The 21,918-nt window shown below is 52.8% G+C and overlaps 1 protein-coding gene across 1 annotated transcript; it reads left to right on the forward strand.

Moving 5' to 3' along the window:
* Window positions 1-6,716: 6,716 nt before the first annotated feature.
* LOC107111809 (collagen alpha-1(X) chain-like) lies at window positions 6,717-21,488 on the forward strand. Its single transcript, XM_015412846.1, has 2 exons — window positions 6,717-6,856; window positions 19,429-21,488. Exons 1-2 carry the CDS (start codon window positions 6,778-6,780, stop codon window positions 20,172-20,174), a joined length of 825 nt encoding a protein of 274 aa, XP_015268332.1. The 5' UTR covers window positions 6,717-6,777; the 3' UTR covers window positions 20,175-21,488.
* The last annotated feature ends 430 nt before the right edge of the window (window positions 21,489-21,918 follow it).

Here is a 21,918-nt window from a genome sequence, read left to right on the forward strand (position 1 = left end):
GATAAGAATTCCACAAGGTCTGGAGCAGAGATGCAAGGATTCAGGTCCTGACAAACAACGTTTGCCAGCACAAATGACTGCTGGCAACAGACTTGCAGATATACAGTGCTAGCTAATCAACTCATTAGCTAGCCGGGAGCGAGGTCAGGATCCTGTCAATATTCAGGGCTAAGAGATCTTCTGGCACGCATGCGTGCATTCTGCCTTCGCTCTCTCAGCTGCTGTCTCCTTACATTCCGGAGCCTGGTTACAGGTGGAGGCGAGTCTGATGATGAATTACTGGGCTGCAGCAGAGACTGATCCCTTGCAGGTGTTCCCTGGGAGGCTCTATCCTCCTCACCACTTAGATAGCTTTCAGCTACAGGATCCAGTCTTTGCCTTTCTGCTGCAGTACTGTCCTCAGGAGCCTGTAAGTCCACAGGCTCCTGGCTGGCAGGTGCCTCCTCAGGGGCATCAGCAGGGGCAGGCATGACATCAGCAGGGGCAGGCATGACACGTTGGTGCGCTTCTCAGAAGCATCTTTGTGGCCTGTTGGTGCACTTCTCAGATGCCTCTTGTTGGCTACTGTAGTGAACTAGGTAGATTTTGGGAGAGAGGCTGTGGGTCAGTGGTAGAGCCTCTGCTTTGCCTTCAGAAGGCCCCATGTTCAGTCCCTCAGCATCTAAAGTTAATAGGATCAGGTAGCAGGGGATGTGAAAGACTTTGATCCAGTGTGATGTAGTGGTTAAGAGTGGGAGACCCTAATCTGGACAACTGGGTTTGATTCCCCTCTCCTCCCAATGAAACCTTCTGCGTGACCTTGGGCCAGAATCACAGTTCTCTCAGAACACTCAGCCCCACCTACCTCAAAAGGAGCCTGTCGCAGGGAGAGGATGAGAAGGAGATTGTAAGCCGCTTTGAGACTCCTTAAAGAAAAGTGGGGGCATATAAACCAAGTCGTCGTCGTCTTCTTCTTTGACCTGCAACCCTAGAGAGTCATTTGCCAGTCAGAGTAGATAAACTGACTGTAATGTATTCAGCCTGACATGCCCGGACTTGCCCGGGCTGGCCAGGCACAACTCTTCAATAGCTTCATGTCCAAAGACAATGGGTCCGTAGGATCCTAGCCGGCCCAATCAAAGGGCCAGCTTCTCAGCCGGGAGACCAATGGTCGCCCGGTTACTGTAAATAGCCTATCGGGAGTAGGGGGTGTGTTTAGGTGTACTTGGTGGCGGGTTTTCTGAACATATATAACCAGCCTGCGAGCTGGTCCCTTCGTCTTTGTCCTGAACTAAATAAAGGTATGCTTAGCTGAAATCACTCTCCGTCTGCATACTTTTCACTGGCGACGAAGGTGGGATCCACGACCCCATGAACAAAGACCCGGACGCCAACACGAGCACCGCACCGAGCCCCGACGCCGAGACCTCCGGGAACCGCGCCGCTTCGCTTCCCAGCTCTCCGGCAACCGCTCATCGCGCAGCTCCCGGCTCCGCTTCGCTCCCTGCTGACCCCGAGAGCAGCAGCGGCCTCCACAACGCTCCCGACGCCATCGCCGTTCCAGAGGCCACCCCACCACGTGGCTGCAACACAATGGCGACCGCGACCGCAACTGAAAGCCTGCCCGCTTTCGATCTCTCCCAGCCCTCGCTGTGGGACACCTGGCTGGACACGCTGGAGAGCCGCTTCACCATCCACAAGGTGGTGGATGACGCGATGAAGAAGGCTTACCTGCTGAGCCACTGCGGAATCCAGACCCATCGGCTCCTCAAGGACTTAATCTCGCCCAAACTAACGAAGGACGAGTCATACAGCTCCTTAGTCCAGGCCCTGACCGACCACCTGGCTCCCAAACCCACGAAGTACGTGGAGCGGTTGGACTTCTTCGCAAGAGTTCAGGCCTCCGGCGAAACCACCTCCGATTTTCTGGCGGCGCTGCGGAGCCTGGCGACCCGATGCTCCTTCCCCAGCCTCGACGATACCCTCCTGAACCAGTTCCTCGTCGGACTCCGGGAGCCGAAGCTGCAGAGGAAACTGGTGAGCCAGAACGATCTGAGCCTGGACAAGGCCATCCGGGAGGCCTCAGCATACGAACAAGCGCGACAAGACCGCCGCGCCAAGGCGGTCCACCGTACCCAAGTGAGCAGCGGCTCCGACGTCTCGGACCAAGAGGAAGTCCTACAACTCCGACAGCGGACTCAGCAGCGATCAAAACACGTATCCTCCAGGACCTCCAAGGCCCCGTCTCCAAGTCAGTGCGCCAGCTGCGGGGAGGATCACGAACGCAGGTCGTGCCGTTTCCGGAATGCGGTCTGCCGTTCCTGCAACAAGGCAGGACACATCGCCAAGGTCTGCCGGTCCAAGGGACAACGACCGAGATCGGCCACCCACCAGACCACCGCGGAACTGCCCCTGGAGCTCCACACCGTGTCGTCCCACTTTCCACAGCACCAGGTCTGTAACCTGCCCCCCGACGGCCCAAATAAAATGCATGTGACGGTCCTCATAGAGGGAGCCCCCTGCACCATGGAGATCGACACCGGGTCGACCTACTCCATAATATCCGCGGACACGCTCCGTGCACTGTGTCCTCGGGGGGGGCCACCACTACAGAAGTCACGGGGTTTCCGGTTACGGGACTTTAACAAAAACCCCGTGGCGGTGGTGGGCTGGGGCAAGTTCCGGGTCCAGTTTCAGGGTTTCAAGGGCCAACTGGACCTACTGGTTGTGGACCGGCCCCTCTCCAGCTTGTTGGGACTGGCCTGGTTCAAGGCCCTGGGGCTCTCCGTTACGGGCATCAACCAGGTTGGAGCGCAGGATTTCGGGGCGGTGTGCGCAGAATTTCCCCGCATCTTCGATGGGACCCTGGGGCGGTACACGGGCCCTGCCATTTCCCTGGACCTAGACCCCGCGATACGCCCCATCCGCATCAGGGCCCGGCTGCCCCCGATCTCCATGAGGCCGAAGGTGGAGGCCGAGCTCGATCGCCTAGTTGAGCAAGGCGTGCTAGAACCGGTGGCGTCGGCCCGGTGGGAGACCCCCATTGTCACACCACTCAAGCCGAACGGGGACGTCCGCATCTGCGCGGACTATAAATGCACCATAAACAAAGCCCTGCAGCCCCACGCGTACCCGGTGCCGGTAGTAAGCCAAGTGCTGGCAGCCCTGGCAGGGGCTCGGGTGTTCGGCAAACTGGACTTGGCCCAGGCGTACCAGCAGCTACCGGTGGACGCCGCCACGGCCGAGGCACAGACCATTGCGACCCACAAAGGGGCCTTCAAGGTGCACCGCCTCCAGTTCGGGGTCTCAGTCGCGCCGGGGATCTTTCAATCTTTTATGGATTCCCTCCTTAAAGGCATCCCCGGAGTTCAGCCGTTTCTAGACGACGTGCTGATCGCCGCGCCAGACCCCTCGTCCTTCGCAGACCGTCTGAGGGCCGTTTTACAACGCTTCGACGCGGCGGGCCTCAAGGTGAAACGGGAGAAGTGCCTACTGGGGGTGCCGCGGGTGGAGTTTCTGGGCTTCGCGGTGGACGCCGCCGGCCTGCACCCCTCCCAGGACAAGGTAGAAGCCATCACACACGCCCCGGCCCCGAAGTCCAAAACGGAGCTACAGGCGTTCCTAGGCCTGGTGAACTTCTACCACTCCTTTTTGCCCCTGAAGGCGGCCGTCGCGGAGCCGCTCCACCGCCTCCTCGACAAGTCGGCGCAATGGGCCTGGGGGCCACCACACGACGCAGCTTTCCAAACAATAAAGGACCTCCTGGTCTCTAATGCGGTCCTCGCCCATTTTGACGAGGCCCTTCCCGTGGTACTGGCGTGCGACGCTTCCCCCTATGGGGTCGGGGCGGTCCTGGGGCACAGACTACCGGATGGTCGCGAGGTCCCGGTGGCCTACTACTCGCGGACACTGTCGTCGGCCGAGCGCAACTACGCGCAGATCGACAAGGAGGCGTTGGCAATCGTGGCAGGGGTGAAAAAATTTCACCACTACTTGTACGGCCCCTGCTGGGCCTCCTCGCACCCGACCGGCAGACACCGCAGATAACCTCGCCCAGGGTGCTACGCTGGTCCATCTTCCTGGCGGGGTATGCGTACGACCTCGTCCATCGGCCCGGAAAGGCGATGGGCCACGCCGACGCACTGAGCCGCCTGCCCCTTCTGGGGGCCTCCGCACGCCGCGGCTTTCCAAACAATAAAGGACCTCCTGGTCTCTAATGCGGTCCTCGCCCATTTTGACGAGGCCCTTCCCGTGGTGCTGGCGTGCGACGCTTCTCCCTATGGGGTCGGGGCGGTCCTGGGGCACAGACTACCGGATGGTCGCGAGGTCCCGGTGGCCTACTACTCGCGGACACTGTCGTCGGCCGAGCGCAACTACGCGCAGATCGACAAGGAGGCGTTGGCAATCGTGGCAGGGGTGAAAAAATTTCACCACTACTTGTACGGCCGTCCGTTCACGATCCTGACGGACCACAAGCCCCTGCTGGGCCTCCTCGCACCCGACCGGCAGACACCGCAGATAACCTCGCCCAGGGTGCTACGCTGGTCCATCTTCCTGGCGGGGTATGCGTACGACCTCGTCCATCGGCCCGGACAGGCGATGGGCCACGCTGACGCTCTGAGCCGCCTGCCCCTCCCCAAGTGCGACCCGGACCCGGCCCCCGCGCTCCTGGTCGCGAGCCTGGAAGCCCTCACGGACCAGCCGGTCCATGTTTCGGAGGTGGCACGCTGTACCTCCAAGGACAAGACATTGGGGAGGGTCTTGGACTGGGTGGTGAGGGGGTGGCCCGAGGCCAAAGGAGACCAGGACATCGCCCCGTTCGCCACCCGGAAACACGAACTCTCAACCCACAAGGGGTGCTTGCTGTGGGGAAGCCGGGTGGTCATCCCCTCGCCTTTAAGGGAACGGGTACTCACCGCCCTGCACGAGACACACCCCGGGGTGGTGCGGATGAAAGCCCTGGCCAGGAGCTATGTGTGGTGGCCAGGACTGGACGCGGACATTGAAGGGGTGGTCAAGAGGTGCCAGCCCTGCCAAGCCTCGCGGCCGGAACCACCCCGAGCGCCCGAGAGGGCCTGGGAATCCTCCCACCGTCCCTGGTCCCGCCTCCATCTGGACTTTGCTGGACCCTTCCAGGGCAAGCTGTTCTTCATCCTGGTGGACGCATACAGCAAGTGGCTGGAAGTGGTCCCCGTGCCCTCCACATCCTCGCAGGCCGCAATCCGGGCCATGTGGAGGATCTTCAGCGGCCAAGGGATCCCCGACACGCTGGTCACGGACAATGGAACCGCGTTCACCTCGGCCGAGTTCCAGGCTTTCACCAGGTACTACGGGATCCGCCACGTCCGATCCGCCCCGTTCCACCCTGCCACGAATGGCCAGGCGGAGCGCATGGTGCGCACCACAAAGGACGCACTTCGCCGACTGGACTCCACCGATTGGGACTATAAACTAGCAGCCTTTCTCTTCGGACAGCGTACCACGCCACACACCACGACCGGCCGCTCCCCGGCCGAACTACTGCTGGGCCGCCGCCTGGCCTCCCGACTGGATCGGTTACACCCAGACCGAGCAACCCCGGAGGCCCCGGGCACCGAGACGTACGAGTCGGCCAGAGGGTTCTTTCCAGAGGACCCGGTGTACGCACGAAACTACGGCCGGGGGCCCCGATGGATCCCGGCCCGAGTTGTACGGGTCAAGGGCCCCCGTTCGTACGAGGTCTCCAGCGAGGATGGCCAGATCCTCCACCGGCACATAGATCAGCTGCGCCGTCGCACGCTACAGCTGGACCCTGAGGATCCGGACGAGGACCCAGAGCCTGCCACATCGGCCCCACTCCCGGCACCGGATCCACAGCCGCCTCTCCGTGAGGAACCCGAGGCACCTCACACCGTGGTGCCAGCCTGTCCTGCCTCCTCGGCGCCCCCGTCGGCCCCAGGCCCCTCGGCTCCCAGGGCCCCCGAGACCGAACCCATCGCTACCCCGGAGCCCCGACGCTCGACGCGCCCCAAGAAGCCACCCGCCTACTTGAAGGACTTCGTCTGTGGGTGCCTTCTGAACCAAGGGGGGAGGGGTGTAATGTATTCAGCCTGACATGCCCGGACTTGCCCGGGCTGGCCAGGCACAACTCTTCAATAGCTTCATGTCCAAAGACAATGGGTCCGTAGGATCCTAGCCGGCCCAATCAAAGGGCCAGCTTCTCAGCCGGGAGACCAATGGTCGCCCGGTTACTGTAAATAGCCTATCGGGAGTAGGGGGTGTGTTTAGGGTACTTGGTGGCGGGTTTTCTGAACATATATAACCAGCCTGCGAGCTGGTCCCTTCGTCTTTGTCCTGAACCTAATAAAGGTATGCTTAGCTGAAATCACTCTCCGTCTGCATACTTTTCACTGACCTTGACAGATCAATGGTATGACTCAGTTATCATGCAGCTTCCTAAGGTCTGATCTGCGAGGGCTGATCCTCTCCATATTACCTCACATAACTTGAGGTATCCACCTTGATTCTGCTCCAGCTTCACTCACCACAGCTCCTGTCATCCTCACTTTCCTCACCCTCCTTAAAGGACCCTGTTTCCACCACAGGGTTTATAAGCAAGGCTTAATAGCTGTGCCCGCCCACAGTGATAGGACACATGGAATGCAGTATCCCATTTTGGGACGTCCCCGCCTTTCAGGACAGGGCTGGGTTACAGCAATATAAATCTCTGAGTACGGAGGAGGGAGCGGCATAATTCCTTTACTCCAGCAGAGTTAGTGAGGGGAAAGGCAGAGCTGCTGCCCACTGTAGGCCTCCAGGATGAGCGGTGGTGGCCAGGGGCATTGGCCCCTCCTCGGCATGACCTCTGTGGTCCTGATTCTGTGTTTCCATCTGCCAGGTAAGTTGTGGGGCTGGAGGGCTTCACCATTCATGTAACAGGTTGACCTTTTCAGTACTGCTCTGGGGGACTGAGATGCTATCGTGACATCACGTCACCTCCACCGATGGGATGCTTTTGCCTTCTGTGATGCTAAAGTATTAGGGTTGTATGGCTTTAAAAATGGTATGTGAGTATACATATGTGTGTGCTGATCTGGATGGCCCAAGCTGGCCTTATTACATCAGATCCTGGAAAGTAAGCAGGGTCTGCTCTGGTTAGTGCTGGGATAGGAGACCACCAAGAAAGTCCTGGGATTACCACACAGAGGCAGCCAATGGCAAACCACCTCTGAACATCTCTTGCCTTGAAAACCCGACAGGGTTGCCATGAGATAGCTCCAACTTGATGGCACTTCTCACCCCCATGCATATGTTTATATGTGTATGAAGCTGGTTTGTGGGACAAGTATCCAAGTTCGAATATTACAAAACAGAAATTTTCAAATGTTCAAGTTTGAATATTACAAAACTAGGTTGGGCTCTCCGAATGAATCCTTCTGCCTGCCTATATGTGGGAACAATTCTAGCAAAGCTCGATGAATAAGGACTGGAAAGTGTTTTGCACAGCTGATATGCTGCATTAAAAAAACCCATCATGATGAGTGGTAAAGAGGGGAGAAGCAGGTACGATTCACAGCAATGTAGAAGTCACTTCCCTGAGCCTTAATTACTGCTAGCTGCCGATCCAGCCAGGCATATTCTGTACAGACTAGAGAAGGGATTCCTTTGGTGGTGCAAAGGCTTTATGTTGGGTGGATGGGAAAGAGGTCGCTGCTAAGCAAGGGGTGGAGCAGAGTGGACTAGGATCTCCAAGGTCACACTCGGGTGGGTCAGATCCATTATGGAACGGAGGCAGAGTTTGGAACAGCCAAGCGATGATGGCAGAGATGGAAGCCTATTGGGGCATATTTATTTATTTAGGCATTCATATCCTGTTTTTCTTTGCAAAGGGGGACCCCTTACAACATTCTGCCTGCCTCGTTTTGCCCTCACATTTTTGTGAGATAGGTTCAGCGGAGAGTGAATGGCCCAAGGTCTGCCCAGTGAGCTTCTGTGGAAAGAATGGGGATTTGAACTCGGGTCTCCCAGATCTCACACTCTAACTACTACTTCGTGCTATGGAATCAGCAGCCCAGAGCCTTGGATGGCAGAGAAAGTTCAGATGTAGTGATAAGCCCAGGGTTTGCTGCTAATAACCACATAATCGAATGGGATCCGTGGACTCACACCTCCCCTCCTGCCTTCTCTCTCTGTGTGGCCAGCTAATTTGTTATTTCCACATCTGACCAAATTGGCAAACTGGTATCCCTGCGAACCAAAAGGGCTAAGCTAAACAATATATATATATATATATATATATAAAGGTGTACACATGTTAAAACTTATACTGATTAAAAAAATTTTTATGTCTGCGTTCAGACTTACAAAAGCTTATCCACTACTAATACATAGGATGGCTAAACACTTTCCAACTGAAGACCAAACGTGTTTCGGCCCCTAAGGGCCTTCCTCAGTGGTCACTATTATCAATATATTATAGACACACATTCATAGACCTATTACAGGGTTTTAGCACACATATATTAAAACCAGATGTTGTTTCCTTGTATACTTATAATTGTACTCCTGGTATTAGTGATGGGCCATAGGTATAGCCATATCACCTCCACAAATTATTCTGGTAACAGCGATTTCATAGGTCTGAATGTGTGATGGAGGAACACACATTCAGACCCTTAGGGGCCAAAACGCGTTTGGTTTTCAGTTGGAAAGTGATTACCCATCATATGTATTAGTAGTGGATAACCTTTTATAAGTCTGAACGTAGACAAAATTTTTTTTAAATCAGTATAAGTTTTAACATGTGTACACCTTAATAAATATTTGTACACACACACACACACACACACACATATATATATATTGTTTAGCTTAGCCCTTTTGTTTAGCTTAGCCCTTTTGGTTCGCAGTCGTATCTTGGGTTGAGTCCCCCCCCCCTTTTTCCCCCAGTTTTTGACACAAATCAGTTCATCGCACCTGCTGATGCGACCTTGGGTCAGTCACAAGCTCTGGCACAACTGTCCTTGAAAAAGAGCAGTTTGTGTCAGAGTTCTCTCAGCCCCACCCACCTCACAGGGTGTCTGTTGTGGGGAGGGGAAGGGAAAGGAGTTTGTAAGCCACTCTGAGACTCCAAGTGAAGGGCGGGGTATAAAGCCAATCTCTTCTTCTTCTTCATGGGGCTAGGTGACCCTGAATACGCCTATCCTCCACGGATTTGTCTGGTCCCCTTCTAGGGCCATCTTCGCATGTGTGGAACCACCCCTCCGTTCCCCAGCCCTCCCCCCAAATCTTACAGGCTCTGGGAACTTGGGAGGCAGACGGCAGGGAACGGGTCTGTCCAGCTTCCGGGGGCTGTCCGCGCGGGGACCCGCGCGTACCCTACGACGGCTCGTGCTCGGCAAGGACCTCACACCGCCCATGACGAGGGGCGTGCCGCACGGAAGCTGGCTGCCATTTTTGTCCCCGGATCGGTGCGCTTCCCTGGCTCCACCTTTTCCCCTGCCTCCCGCCCTACCACGGGGCCGCGGCCAGGAGGAAGCAGTCGCCTCTTCCTCCTGGCCCTGAGCGCCCAGGGTGGCTGGCTGGCCGCCGGACGGAGGCGGGGGGGTGGAGAAAGCCAGGGAGGGACCGATCCTTAGCAGCAGCTGATGAGGTCACAAGCAAGCTCTGTTTGGCAGGTCTGGAGGTAGCAGCTGAGCCAACAAGGTCGGGCTGGGCAAAGTTTGCCCAGGGCGCCTTCTCTGATCTCGGGCACGGCGCCGCGGCCGAGGGAGAAGGTCTCGGCACCCTGGCAGGGCAGAGCACCCGAGGAGAACCAGATGTTTGCTGTTCCCCCTGCACCTCCCCCTCCAACGGCACAGTCCCGACCCCCCTTTCCCAATAGGATGGTCCACACATTCTGATGTGAGCCGGCACATGTCACAATGCCCTGGGAGAGACACGCGCTCATTGGCTAGCTCTGCTCTTAGGTGGAGTGGTGAACTAAATGCTCCTAGGGTGTAACAGGCTACCATCCTCCTGTCTGCTGAATGAGAGTCCCCGCCCCCCGCGCATAGAAGCCAACTTCATAGACCCTGCCTAGGGAAGCAAAGCCCAGGTTCAAAATCCAAGCGGCCGGGAAAAACGTGATTACATTAAACTTTTGCAATCCGCTCCCTCAGAGATGGAGCGACACCCGCCGGCAAAGATGGGTTTTAAAAGGGTGAGACCCATGCGCCCTCTAAGCTGTGGAGTCTTGTGAGCAAAAAAAAATCTACTTTGTGAGCTACTGGCGTTAAAGTTGTGAGCGAGCGATTTGGCTGCTGCATAAAATAGCCTGCTCTGGAGGCCTCCTTCCCAAGCGGAGACAAAAACGTGTGAGCTGGAGGCTAAAAAACTGTGAGCTAGCTCACACTAACTCAGCTTAGAGGGAACAGTGAGCCCCACCCATCTTTTGTTCACCACAGCATTCAAAGGTCCAGCTTTTACAAAATCCCATGGGCACAGAGGAGGGGTCACTAGAAGAGTAGGAGAGGGGAGGCATTTGTGAATTTCCTGCATTGTGCAGGGGGTTGCACTAGATGACCCCATGGGGTGCCTTCCAGCTCTATGTTTCTACGATTGGAGTTCAAGCATTTAAAGGACATCATCAACACTGTCCTAAGTTTCACAGAGCCTCCATCTTCAGGGGCAGTTCCCTACCAAGCCCAGGAGGCTGGGGACAAGCGGAAGACGATGGCCGTCATCTTTTTGCCCTGCTGGAGAGCTACTGGGGCCAGCTGCTAGAGAGCCAGTTTTGGTGTCGGGGTTAAGCGCGCGGACTCTAATCTGGGAGAACCAGGTTTGATTCCCCACTCCTCTGCTTGCAGCTGCTGGATGACCTGGGGCAAGCCATAGTTCTGTCACAGCTATTCTCTCAAGGGCAGTTCTGGAAAGAGCTCTCTCAGCCCCACCTACCTCACAGGGTGTCTGTTGTGGGAAGGGGGAAGGAAAGGAGATTGTAAGCCACTCTGAGGCTCTGAGTGAAGGGCGGGGTATAAATCCCACCTCTTATTCTCTTCTAGTGGTTAGGAACACGGACTCTAATCTGGGAAAACCGGGTTTGATTCCCCACTCCTCCACTTGCAGCTGCTGGATGACCTGGGGCAAGCCATAGTTCTCTCAGAGCTGTTCTTGAAGAAAGAGCAGTTCTGGAAAGAGCCCTCTCAGCCCCACCTACCTCAGAGGGTGTCTGTTGTGGGGAGGGGAAGGGAAAGGAGTTTGTAAGCCAATTCTAAGACTCTGAGTGAAGAGCGGGGGATAAATCCCATCTCTTCTCTTCTTCTTCTTCTTTTGGTTCGCAGTCCTATCTTGGATTGAGTTCCCCCCCCCCCCTGCCTTTTTCCAGTGTTTGTCAAACTGGTATCCCCACAGACCGATGATTCCATAACTGAATCAAGACACTGAAATCCCAGTTTCCAAGACAAGCATAAAGCAACGTTCACCAGCTTGGACAAACTGGCAAACTATAGTTTGCCATGAATCTGGAAATAACTCATTACCTGGCTGTGCATGATGGGAGGAGGCGGGGGGAACAAAGGAGCCCGGGGATCCCTCAGCAGGCCCATAGCCAGGATTTTTTATCGGGGGGGTGCTCTGGGGTTCGGGGGCGCTGCTGGTGCTGGGGGGGGCTTAATTAAAAATAAAACTTTAAACCCCATGAGCGTTTAAATGCTCCTCCCGTCTCTTCCCCCCGCCAGCCAGCTGAGCAGAGGGGGTTGATCCAATGGAGTAATTGTGCCGCTGTTGCAGTGCAACTCCAGAGAGTTGCTCACCTGGCTGGTGGGGTAAAAGAAGGGGCAAATGTGTGGCCTCTGTTGCTGGTAGGGTTGCCAGCCTCCAGGTGGGGCCTGGGGACCTCCCGCTTTTACAACTGATCTCCAGCTGACAGAGATCAGCTCCCCTGGAGAAAATGGCTGCTTTGAAGGGTGAACTCCATGGTATTGTTCCATGCTGAGGCCCCTCCCCTCCCCAAACCCCGCCCTCTCCTGGCTCCACCCCCAAAGTCTCCAGGTATTTTCCAACCCAGGGCTGGCAACCCTAGTTGCTGGTTGTGGAGTTTTGTTCCTGCTGGCAAGCAGGGAGAGGACTCCGTCGGCAAGGGAGGAGGGAAATCTTGTGGGGCTGTCCCTTAAAGGAAGGGGGCTGAGCCCCCAATAGCTGCACCGTGGCCACGGGCCCATCACACAGTGGCAAACTATGCTTTGCTGTTGCATCTGAAACAAGCCAAAGGGTTCAAATACCTGCTGCAGAAGAGAGAGTGAAAAAGAGGTGGGGAGATGGAACGTTGAGACAGTCAAAGGGTGGAGAGGTCTAGAAACTTGGAAGCCGATGCAGAAAGTAGCAGTCGATCTGTGCAGACGCTTCCCACCCTCTCCATCCTTACCCAAGCCTGTGCTAGTGCTAGAATTTTGGAACACCACTCCCTGCATGGGTTATGGCCTGCAGCAAGTGCCCCAGATAATTGGGGCCGGCCCCAGTGCTGGAAGCTTGCTTTGCTGTATCAGCAACAAGTTTTTAAGTTTGTGGCTGGCAGTTAGAATTCCTGGGCTTTGTTGACACTTCCAAAGGACAGTCAGAGCTTGGGAATGTGAGGCAGTATCGGGTATCAGGCTTGATGGGTGTGCCCAAAGCAGGAGGGCATGCAGAACAAGGGAGTTATTAGCGATTGTGACACTGGAGGATGGGAGCCCTAAAGGCTGGGACACTCGGATGCTTCTAATACACCCCAGTTGCAAAAAAAAAAAAAAAGATGGCCACAGAGGCCTTGCTCATAACTCTGACTCACTCAGCACCCGAACAAATAAACAATCAGTAAAGCAATTGCTGGGAAAGATTGAAGGTCATAGAAGACGGGGACAGCAAAGGATGAGATGGTTAGACAGTGTCATAGATGCAACGAACATGAAATTGAGCAAACTTCAGAGGATGGCGGAAGACCGGAGGGCCTGGAGGGAGCTGGTCCATGGGGTCGCAAAGAGTCGGACTCGACTGTGCAACTGAACAACAACAAAGGCAATTGATGCTTTTGGGAACGTAAGGGCACTGGCTTTGTGGGGAATGTAGAGGAAAAGGAAGATCTCTTATCGTGGGCCTATGATCAGGTGCAGAGAGCTGTGCATGGAATCTTTCCTTTCCTGTACATAAGACAAGCCTGCTGGATCAGACTAGTCAGTGGTCCCTCTGGTCCAGCATCCTGGTGCACAGAGTCGCTAACCAGCTGCCCTGGAGGGCCAAACAAATAGAGTACAGAGAGGCAGACGGCCTTCCCTGTTGTTGTCTCCTTCCAGCACTGGTATTCGGAGGTTTTCTGTCTCTGTAAATGGAGGCTTCCCTCAGTTACCATGACCAATGCTCCCTCTAAGTTGTGGAGTCTTGTGAGCAAAACTTCAACTTTGTGAGCTAGGGGCATTAAAGCTGTGAGCGAGCAGTTTGGCTACTGCATAAATCAATTTGCTCTGGAGCCATCCTTTCCGAGCGAAGACAAAAATCTGTGAGCTGGAGGCTAAAAAACTGTGAGCTAGCTCACACTCGCTCAGCTTAGAGGGAGCCCTGACCATGACTAGTAGACACTGATGGACCTCTTTTCTATGAATCTGTCAAATCCTACCCCCCTTTTTATTATTAAATTTCTATCCCGCCCTCCCCACGGACGGCCTCAGGGCGGCTCACATTCAAGGGCACCATGTGCCAAATATAAAACATTAAAAACAGATTAAAAACAACCATGTCTAACAAAATAAAGTGATCAATGACGTTGATCATTCGATCGAATCAAGATGCTGACCTGTAGGTTTTACCCAAGAATCCGATTCAGCAGTACCGATCCATCGCGATACTGTGGCTCGATCTTTATAATGGGCCATCCCATTACCCCGTTGTTACCACAAAATAGTTGTTGTTGTTGTTGGTGGTGGTAGTGGCCAATGCTCCCTCTAAGCTGTGGAGTCTTGTGAGCAAAATTTTTACTTTGTGAGCTACTGGCATTAAAGTTGTGAGCAAGCGATTTGGCTACCGCATAAATTAGTTTGCTCTGGAGCCCTCCTTCCTGAGCTAAGACAACAATGTGTGAGCTGGAGGCTAAAAAACTGTGAGCTGGCTCACACTAACTCACCTTAGAGGGAACACTGGTAGTGGCGGCTCCTAACTGAAAGCCTGGTGGAAGAGCTCCGTCTTACAGGCCCTGCGGAGCTATGTTGGCCCTCGCTAGTATTTGGATGAGAGACCTCCAAGGAATACCAGGGTCATGCTGTGGAGGCAGGCAGTCCATGGTAAAACCAACTCTGAACATCTCTTGCCTTGAAAACTCAAGGGGGTCGACATAAGGGAGCCGAGCCGGTAATGGGCCGAGGTGCCGAGCTAAGATCAAGAAGAACAGCAGCTCCATCTACAGGGTGCCGGTAGGGCAGTCCCCATCCCAATTAAGATGTGGCCATAGTTAGGGATAACAGAGTAACTGTAAGCCGCTCAGAGACCCCCTAGGGGGTTCGAGCGGGGTAGAAGCCGAAGGTAATAAATAAATAATAAATAAATGTCAGCTGTGATTTGATAGCACTTTCTACCACCATGTTTGTGGCCATCACTACCTCCATTGACTGGGAATTCCATAGCTTAACTACTCATCACATAAAGAAGTGTTTTGAACCCACTTCCCAATAGTTTCGTTGGGGGTGTCATTGGGTGCTAGGGCTCTGGGAGCAGGAGAAAAATGCCTGCTGCCCACTTTCTCCTTCCCATGCATGATTTTATAAATCTCTATCATATCCCCATGGCTGCTTTTCTAGGCAGAAAAGTCTCAGACTCCCAGCTTTCTGCCTGGCCAGCCTCTTGCAAGAACGTGTTCTGCAGTGAGGGTTGCAGCAGTTTACACTCAGAGCCAAACTAATTCGATTCACTTGGGAGATCTTTGCTTAGCAGTGCCACCAGAAGCAAAGCCGCACTCTTCTCAGCCAGTTGACTTTGGTGAACTTAGAAAATCTTAGAACAAAGTCTGAGTCTAGATGCACATCTAAGACCAACAAATTTTTATTCAAGGTACAAGCTTTTGTGTGCAAGCACACTTCTTCAGATACAGTGAAAGAGAATTTCCTCAATGATTTCATATAGAAAGAGTGGTGTGTGTGTGGGGGGGGGGTTATCTGAATCTAGGGTTGCCAGCCTCCAGGTGGGGCCTGGGGATCTCCCACTTTTACAACTGACCTACAGCTGACAGAGATCAGCTCCCCCGGAGAAAAATGGCTGCTTTGGAGGGTGGACTCTTTGGCAGGGGTGTTGATCAGGCCCCCAGAGGGCTTACATCAGGCCCGCAGTGGAACTGGCTGTCTTCTGCTTCTTCTTCCAGTGCTGCTGCATCATCGTAGGTTTGCAGCTTACAGATACACATCTGAACAGCATACTCAGGATTGCAAAAGCACAGACATTTTGATGCAATAATTCAGAGCAAGAGGTGTCAGTTATCAGACACTGTTAAATAAACAAAATATTGCAAGAGTGCTAATGCTTTGAGCATGTTTTTATTTTAAGTTAAAAAAACCCTTAGTGTTTGTGAGCTTTATAAAGTTGATATCACCTGGCATTACATTTTATGACCCACATGGCTCGGCCCAACAAGGTCTCATTTATGTCCGATCTGGCCCTCATAACAAATGAGTTCGACACCCCTGCCTTAAAGCCTAGCACCCTACACCATCACCTAGTTCACCTACATATGACTGGGTTGGCCCTCTAGCCTGCATGGGCAGAGTGAGCTGTTGGTATCCGGGAGACCAATGCATGTGAGTTAGGCTCACCAATAGAGTGTCTGAAAAACAGCACTAGCCACCTCCACAATCCTCTCACTCATACGTTGAGCTCTATGTGGTGGAACAGTGTACGCAGGGCTATTTTGGGGCAGGAACGCACAGGAACGGAGTTCCGGCTGGCTCCCAAGTTGGCCACGCCCAGCAGGAACTCATTAGCATAATAGGCCACACCCAATAGCAGAAACTCATTAGGATTGGCTACATTAGAGGTGTGGCCTAACATGCAAAGGAGTTCCTACTACAAAAAAGGCCCTGGGTTTTGACAACAAACAAGGTAAACAGAATAAGAAGCAAAAGGTGGGTGTGGCTGGATGAGCACACTTCTGGTAACATAGGGGTGTGGCCTAAGATGCTAATGAGTGGTGCTCTCATGGGTGTGGCTGGATATGCTAATGAGTTTCTGCTGTTGGGTGTGGCCTATTATGCTAATGAGTTCCTGCTGGGCTTTTTCTACAAAAAAAGCCCTGAGTGTACGCCAGTTTGCATCCATCCATGGCAAAAAGCTCAATGGGGCATCACTGTGTGTGCTGTGCTACAAATGCATCCTTGCCACCAAGAGATGCCCTTGTGTCCATGTATGCACTGTGGTAGCTCAGCCAGTCATCACACCTTAGAATCTATCCTGCTTTTGCATTCTTCGGTTCTCATAACCAGTCAAGGAGTTAAAACCTATCTAATGCATTTTTTTAGCGTGCCCTTCCTCCTCCAAGAAGCTCAAAACAATGTACATTGTTCTCTCTTCCCCATTTTATATTCACAACAAGCCTGTGATGTAGGTTGGGCTGAGAGAGCGAGAGTCAGGGAGTGCAGCTGGCAGAAGCTGACTCAGTGAACTTTTAAGGCCAGAGTAGAAATTGTAAGCCTAGTCTCACACTCCGACCGCTGCACCACACTGGCTGGCTGTTAAATGCCAGCTTGGTGCCAGCCCTACCTAGGTCCACCATCTCGCCACTCTTCAACCTCCTTCATGACTGTCTTTCACTTGGGTTGTTGCATTGATCCCCTTTCAACTTCTGCGATATTCTTAATGAAAGAGGAGTTAAAGCGAGAAGGGACCAGGAATATGGACTCCTTTCCAAATGGGAGTACATATCCCTCCTCCTGAGCCATTTCTTTGGGTCATTGTCATGATGGTACGACCTGTTCTAACGCATTCCTAGTGTTCCTCTAACCACCCTAGAGAGAAAGGCCACGTCTGGTCTAGAAAGCAGCAGAGAATCCTGGAATATCCCTAACACTCCGTCATTGAATATTTTTCCTTATAATGTAGAAAGCGGGAGTTCTCTCTTTCTGCAGAGGGTGTATGACAAGTGGTAAGTTACCTCTCCTCCTGAGTAAATCCTTCAGGCGATGCTTCAGTTGATGTGAATGCAGTCCATTTTCCCCACTGCTTTTCATGTGCCACCACCCATAGCTTTTCTGCTATTCCGCCTGCTGAGGCCTTAGTCCTCATGCTTCCTCCCTTGCTCATTGCTAAGCACTCCTCTAATGACACAAATGGAAACTGATTTAACTATCATGACTTAACAACAGAAAGAATCTTCCTGAGCAATTAATGCGTTGGACAGCATTCCTAAAGTCTGTGGGCCTGGAGCTTCCTGGATGGCCCTTTCACCTCCACTCGGGTGTAAGGGAGGAAGTATTTTAATGAGGCTACAAATGGATGGAAGCATAGCCGACTGGGGAACCCTCTCAGCTGGATCTAAGAGAGAGGCTAAGGCAGCTTCCCCCCCCCCCATCTGCTTAATTGAATTGGCAGAACCTGCACCTCCTGCCTGCAGGCTGCGAATAAAAAAGCAGTGAAGAGTGCAAGGTAGATCTGTGTTGAGAGCAAAGCTAATTAGGCCTACTCAGAAGTAAGCTCCATTTCATTCAATGGGGCTTACCCCCAAGATAATGTTTGTAGGATTGCTGCCTTCCTTAAGGAAGCACTCCCAATTATCTTCCCTTCATACATTTAGAATATTACAGGCTCTTAATAAGAAGCAAACTCCTTTTTCTGATGTACCTGATGGTCACTTTTGGTACCTACATTCCCCCCCCCCCCAGGGCTAAGAGTAACTAGGAGGAACTAGATTGGAGAAATGATGCTATGAGGGCTATACATCGACTATACAAAGGGCTATACAGACCCAGTTTGGTATAGTGGTTAGGAGTGTGGACTCTTATCTGGAAAACTGGGTCTGATTCCTCACTTCTCCACATGCAGTCAGCTGGGTGACTTTGGGTCAGTCACAAGTTCTCCCAGAGCTGTTCTCTCAAGGGCAGTCCTCAAAAGAAAGAGCTCTCTCAGCCCACCTACCTCACAGGGTGTCTGTTGTCAGGAGGGGAAGGGAAAGGAGATTGTAAGCTGCTCTGAGACTCCAAGTGAAGGGTGGGATATAAATCCAGTCTCCTCTTCTTACCCTGACGTTGTTTGCTTAGCAGCCCCACATGGCTGCTTTGAAAAAAATGACAAAAGACACATCATGGCTAGTTTGGCCCAGAAGATGGGGACTTACAAGTTTAAATGCAAGCCTCTGAAACATACTAGTTGTCTACAAGCAGGGAGGTGGTGTGTGTGCAGGGGTCATTTCCTGCAGGAGCGCACAGGAGCGGAGCTCCGGCAGTAAAGAGCCCAGGGGGCGGGCACATGCAACAAGCCCCACCCCCTGCTCCCAGCAGCCCTCAGTCAGAGCAAGAAGCAGCCAGGTAAGCCTCCCCCCAAGCCCCCCGGTCCAAAACAGCCCAGTGGCACCTTTAAGACCAAGTTTTATTCAGGTACAAGCTCTCCCTCCTCTGCAAGGACAGATCTGCATGTCCCCCCCCCCATAGCTAGCAATCCAAAACAGTCCAGTGGAGCCTGAGCGGTGGGTGTTGCCTTCTGACACACTTCTGGTGATGTCAGGGGATGTGACACATGCAAATAAGTTATGCTAATATGTTATGCTAATGAGTTCCTGCACCTCTTTTTCTACAAAATGACCTGTGTGTGTGTGTGTGTGTGTGTGTGTGTGTGTGTGTGAGAGAGAGAGAGAGAGAGAGAGAGAGAGAATTTAGAAAAAAAACCTGGGTGGCCCAGTCTCACTAGATCTTGGCTGCTACACAGGGTTGGCCCTGGTTAGTACTTGGATGGGAGATCACCAAGGAAGTCCAGGCTTGCTATGCAGAAATAGGCAATAAAAAAACACCTCTGTTTGTCTCTTGCCTTGAAAACCGCCTGGGGTTGTCATAAGTCAGTTGTGTCTTGACAGCACTTTTCTCTACCTACAAGAGTCACACACTACACTTGTTTTCTGAATGTATAGATCCGCCTCCTTTTATCCATACTGCCAGGAACTGAAGCTGGGATCTTAGGCACAGAACACAACCGATCTGTTCACTGAACTTTGGCTTCTTCTCTTAATGAACCACACAGTAAAAACACAGGCGTGCCGACTCAGGGCTAGATCAGTACGCAGAGTACAGGAATTGGGGTTTCGTTCTGCTCTCCTTTCTCCTCCACTGCCCTGTGTGCCAGCTCCACGCCAGAGCCTCTTCCTCTCCACCCCCTTCACCTGGCCAGCTGGGCAAAAGTAACAGGACAGGTTGCAGGGATGTAATGGCCAGGCCCTGGCCCAGAATGAAACTCTACTTTGTGGTTTCTTGAAACTGGTTTCTGTTTCTCTTATAGGTGTGGCCTCCAGATGTATTGACATGGCACTTGGGCAAGACCTACAGCCTCTGCCGCCAGGTGTGCAACGCTGCTCTTTGCCCAAGGGGCTCCTTCAGCCTGATGTCTCGCCACCTGGGCAACAAATGGACACCAAAGATGGGGGAGAGAGCCGTGTCGTGGGTGGAAGTCCTGCGACTTCAGGGGGATACGGAGGCGGGTCTCCTGCATATCCTCCCGGTGCATATCCTCCTGGAAACCCATCCCCATTTGGCAAGCCAGACAAACCCTGGCCATTTGGTACGCCGGGGAAGCCTGCCTTTGGGGGTGTCTCTGGCCAATATGGCAGACCAAGTGGTCCTGGACAGTATGGGGGTCGTGGTCCTGGACAGTACGGGGGTCCTGCGAATTACGGCAGGCCAGACGGACCCAGCCAGTACAGTGGGCGATACGGGGACGGTGTTTATCGGCCACGGGTGGAGATGAAGCCCCCTGGTATCCCCTACATACCGTCTCCTAAGGAGTGGGGTGGTGGCCGCATCCCAGTATCGAAGGACAACCCTAACTATGGCGGCGCTCCTTTTGGTGGTGGAGCAGGTTCCTATAACCCAGCGGATCAGTACCCACCCAGCTATGGTGGCCCTTCTGGGTTATCAGGGCCGAGGGGCAGATACGATGGCAGTTATGGCCCCGTACCCTATGGTGGGCAGCCTGATGGTGGGCAAACTAAAATAGACACTAGTGATCCTTGCACTCCAGAATGTTAAGACAGAGGCAGGTCGGTCTAGACCCCAGGCATTCAGGGGGAACTGGAGAGAACATCTGGATTCTGCCTCCATTCTCCAGGGAGGGAATACCGGGCAGAGATAAATGCGAGTGGTAACTAAATTCCTCTGGGAGGGGCATGATGCACTACTTACGGTAGTATTTTCTTAAAACTTGTGAACTTGTGCCTACGCCTTACATTTTATATAAAAACTAAAAACTTCCATTAGATTCAGACATGTCGAGCGGTTACAATTCCTAACCAAAGGATTCTGCGAATAGTAGTTTAGGCAAAGGTACTAGAAATAGCGAATCAAAATTAATAATACCCTCCGCAAAACTGTGGTTCCCAGGATCCATGGCAATTCATACAGTTTCGTGTTGTTATTGCTAGCTATGTCCTTCCAGGATTTGTACTGTGGTTATGGTCTGCCGACCGCCAGGTGGGGCCTGGATATCTCCCAGAATTACAACCGATTTCCTGATTACTGCTTTGAATGCTGGATCGTATGGCATCATACCCTGCTGAAGACCCTCCCCTCCCCAAACTTCACCCTCCCCAAGGCACCACCAACAAATCTCCAGGAATTCCCCAACCTGGAGTTGGCAGCCCTAGAAACCCACTGAGTATACCCACCTTCAGCTACAAACCCTTTTAAAATTCCTTCCCTGCTCACCCAGCTCAAACACCATCCCTACAAAGCTTTTGCCTCATCCTGAGTAGCTTCCATACTAGTCATTCATTCAGGAACTGTCATTCATCACTTGTTCACTTAGATCATCCAGTTTTAACTGAGAATACAGCTGATCCTGTTGGCAGGTCATTCCATTGATTTCAGGATGGTTGTATGAACTGCTTGGACCCAGGTTTTCCTTCCACTTCACCTACCCACCTGGGTCTATCTTCTGCTTGTTTGCATTTTGCCACCCAAATACGGTTGTTTGAAAAATGTATGTACTGTAAGCCTGGTTGTTGTGGAGGAGGAGTGGATGGGGGCTGGGTTCAGATCCTAACCTACCGCACAGAGTTGTTGTGAGGACAAACCACAGGAGGGGAGAACCATTCGTGCCGCCCTGGGTTCCTTGGGGGAACTGTGGGATGAAAATCTAATAATTGTCTTTTATATGTCTGTTCACCTCCCCCATGAAGCTCGTGTCTGCGTTTTTTTGATGCTGTATTTGTTAAAATCTTCTGCCACCTCCCTCCATTGCCCACATGTCTATCACCAGCTTCACCTTGGTGCCTTCAGGTCATTGGAGTGGACCCTTTGTATTGCTGTTGACCCACATGTTTGTATTAAAATCCTTGTACTGTAGGCTCATTGAATTTCTTTCTTTCTGACTTATTTGGGAATGGGATCACCAACTCCTGCACAGCTGACTGGACTTTCCAGTGCCAACATCCCTGTTTTTGGGTGAGGGGTGCAGAAAGAGGGGAAGGAAGTCTAAGAAAAAGAAGGGAATCACATCTATCGAGTCCAGGATTTTGAAGTACCGTCCCAATCTCATTCTGGGATAGGAATAAATAACACAAATTAGGAATAATTAGATTCAAATCCAGTAGTACTTTAGAGACCAATGAGATTTCAGGGGTATAAACTTTCAAGAGTCAAAGCTCCCAGAAGACGAAGGGAGCTTTGAGTCTCAAAAACTGATACCCCCCCAAATCTCATTTGTCTCTAAGGGTGCTACTAGACTCAAATCTGGCTGTTCTACTGCGGACCAACATGGCTACCCTCAGGAACA

Source organism: Gekko japonicus, unplaced genomic scaffold, assembly GCF_001447785.1.
Source record: "Gekko japonicus isolate JY-2015 unplaced genomic scaffold, Gekko_japonicus_V1.1 scaffold1199, whole genome shotgun sequence".
Classification (NCBI taxonomy): domain Eukaryota; kingdom Metazoa; phylum Chordata; class Lepidosauria; order Squamata; family Gekkonidae; genus Gekko; species Gekko japonicus.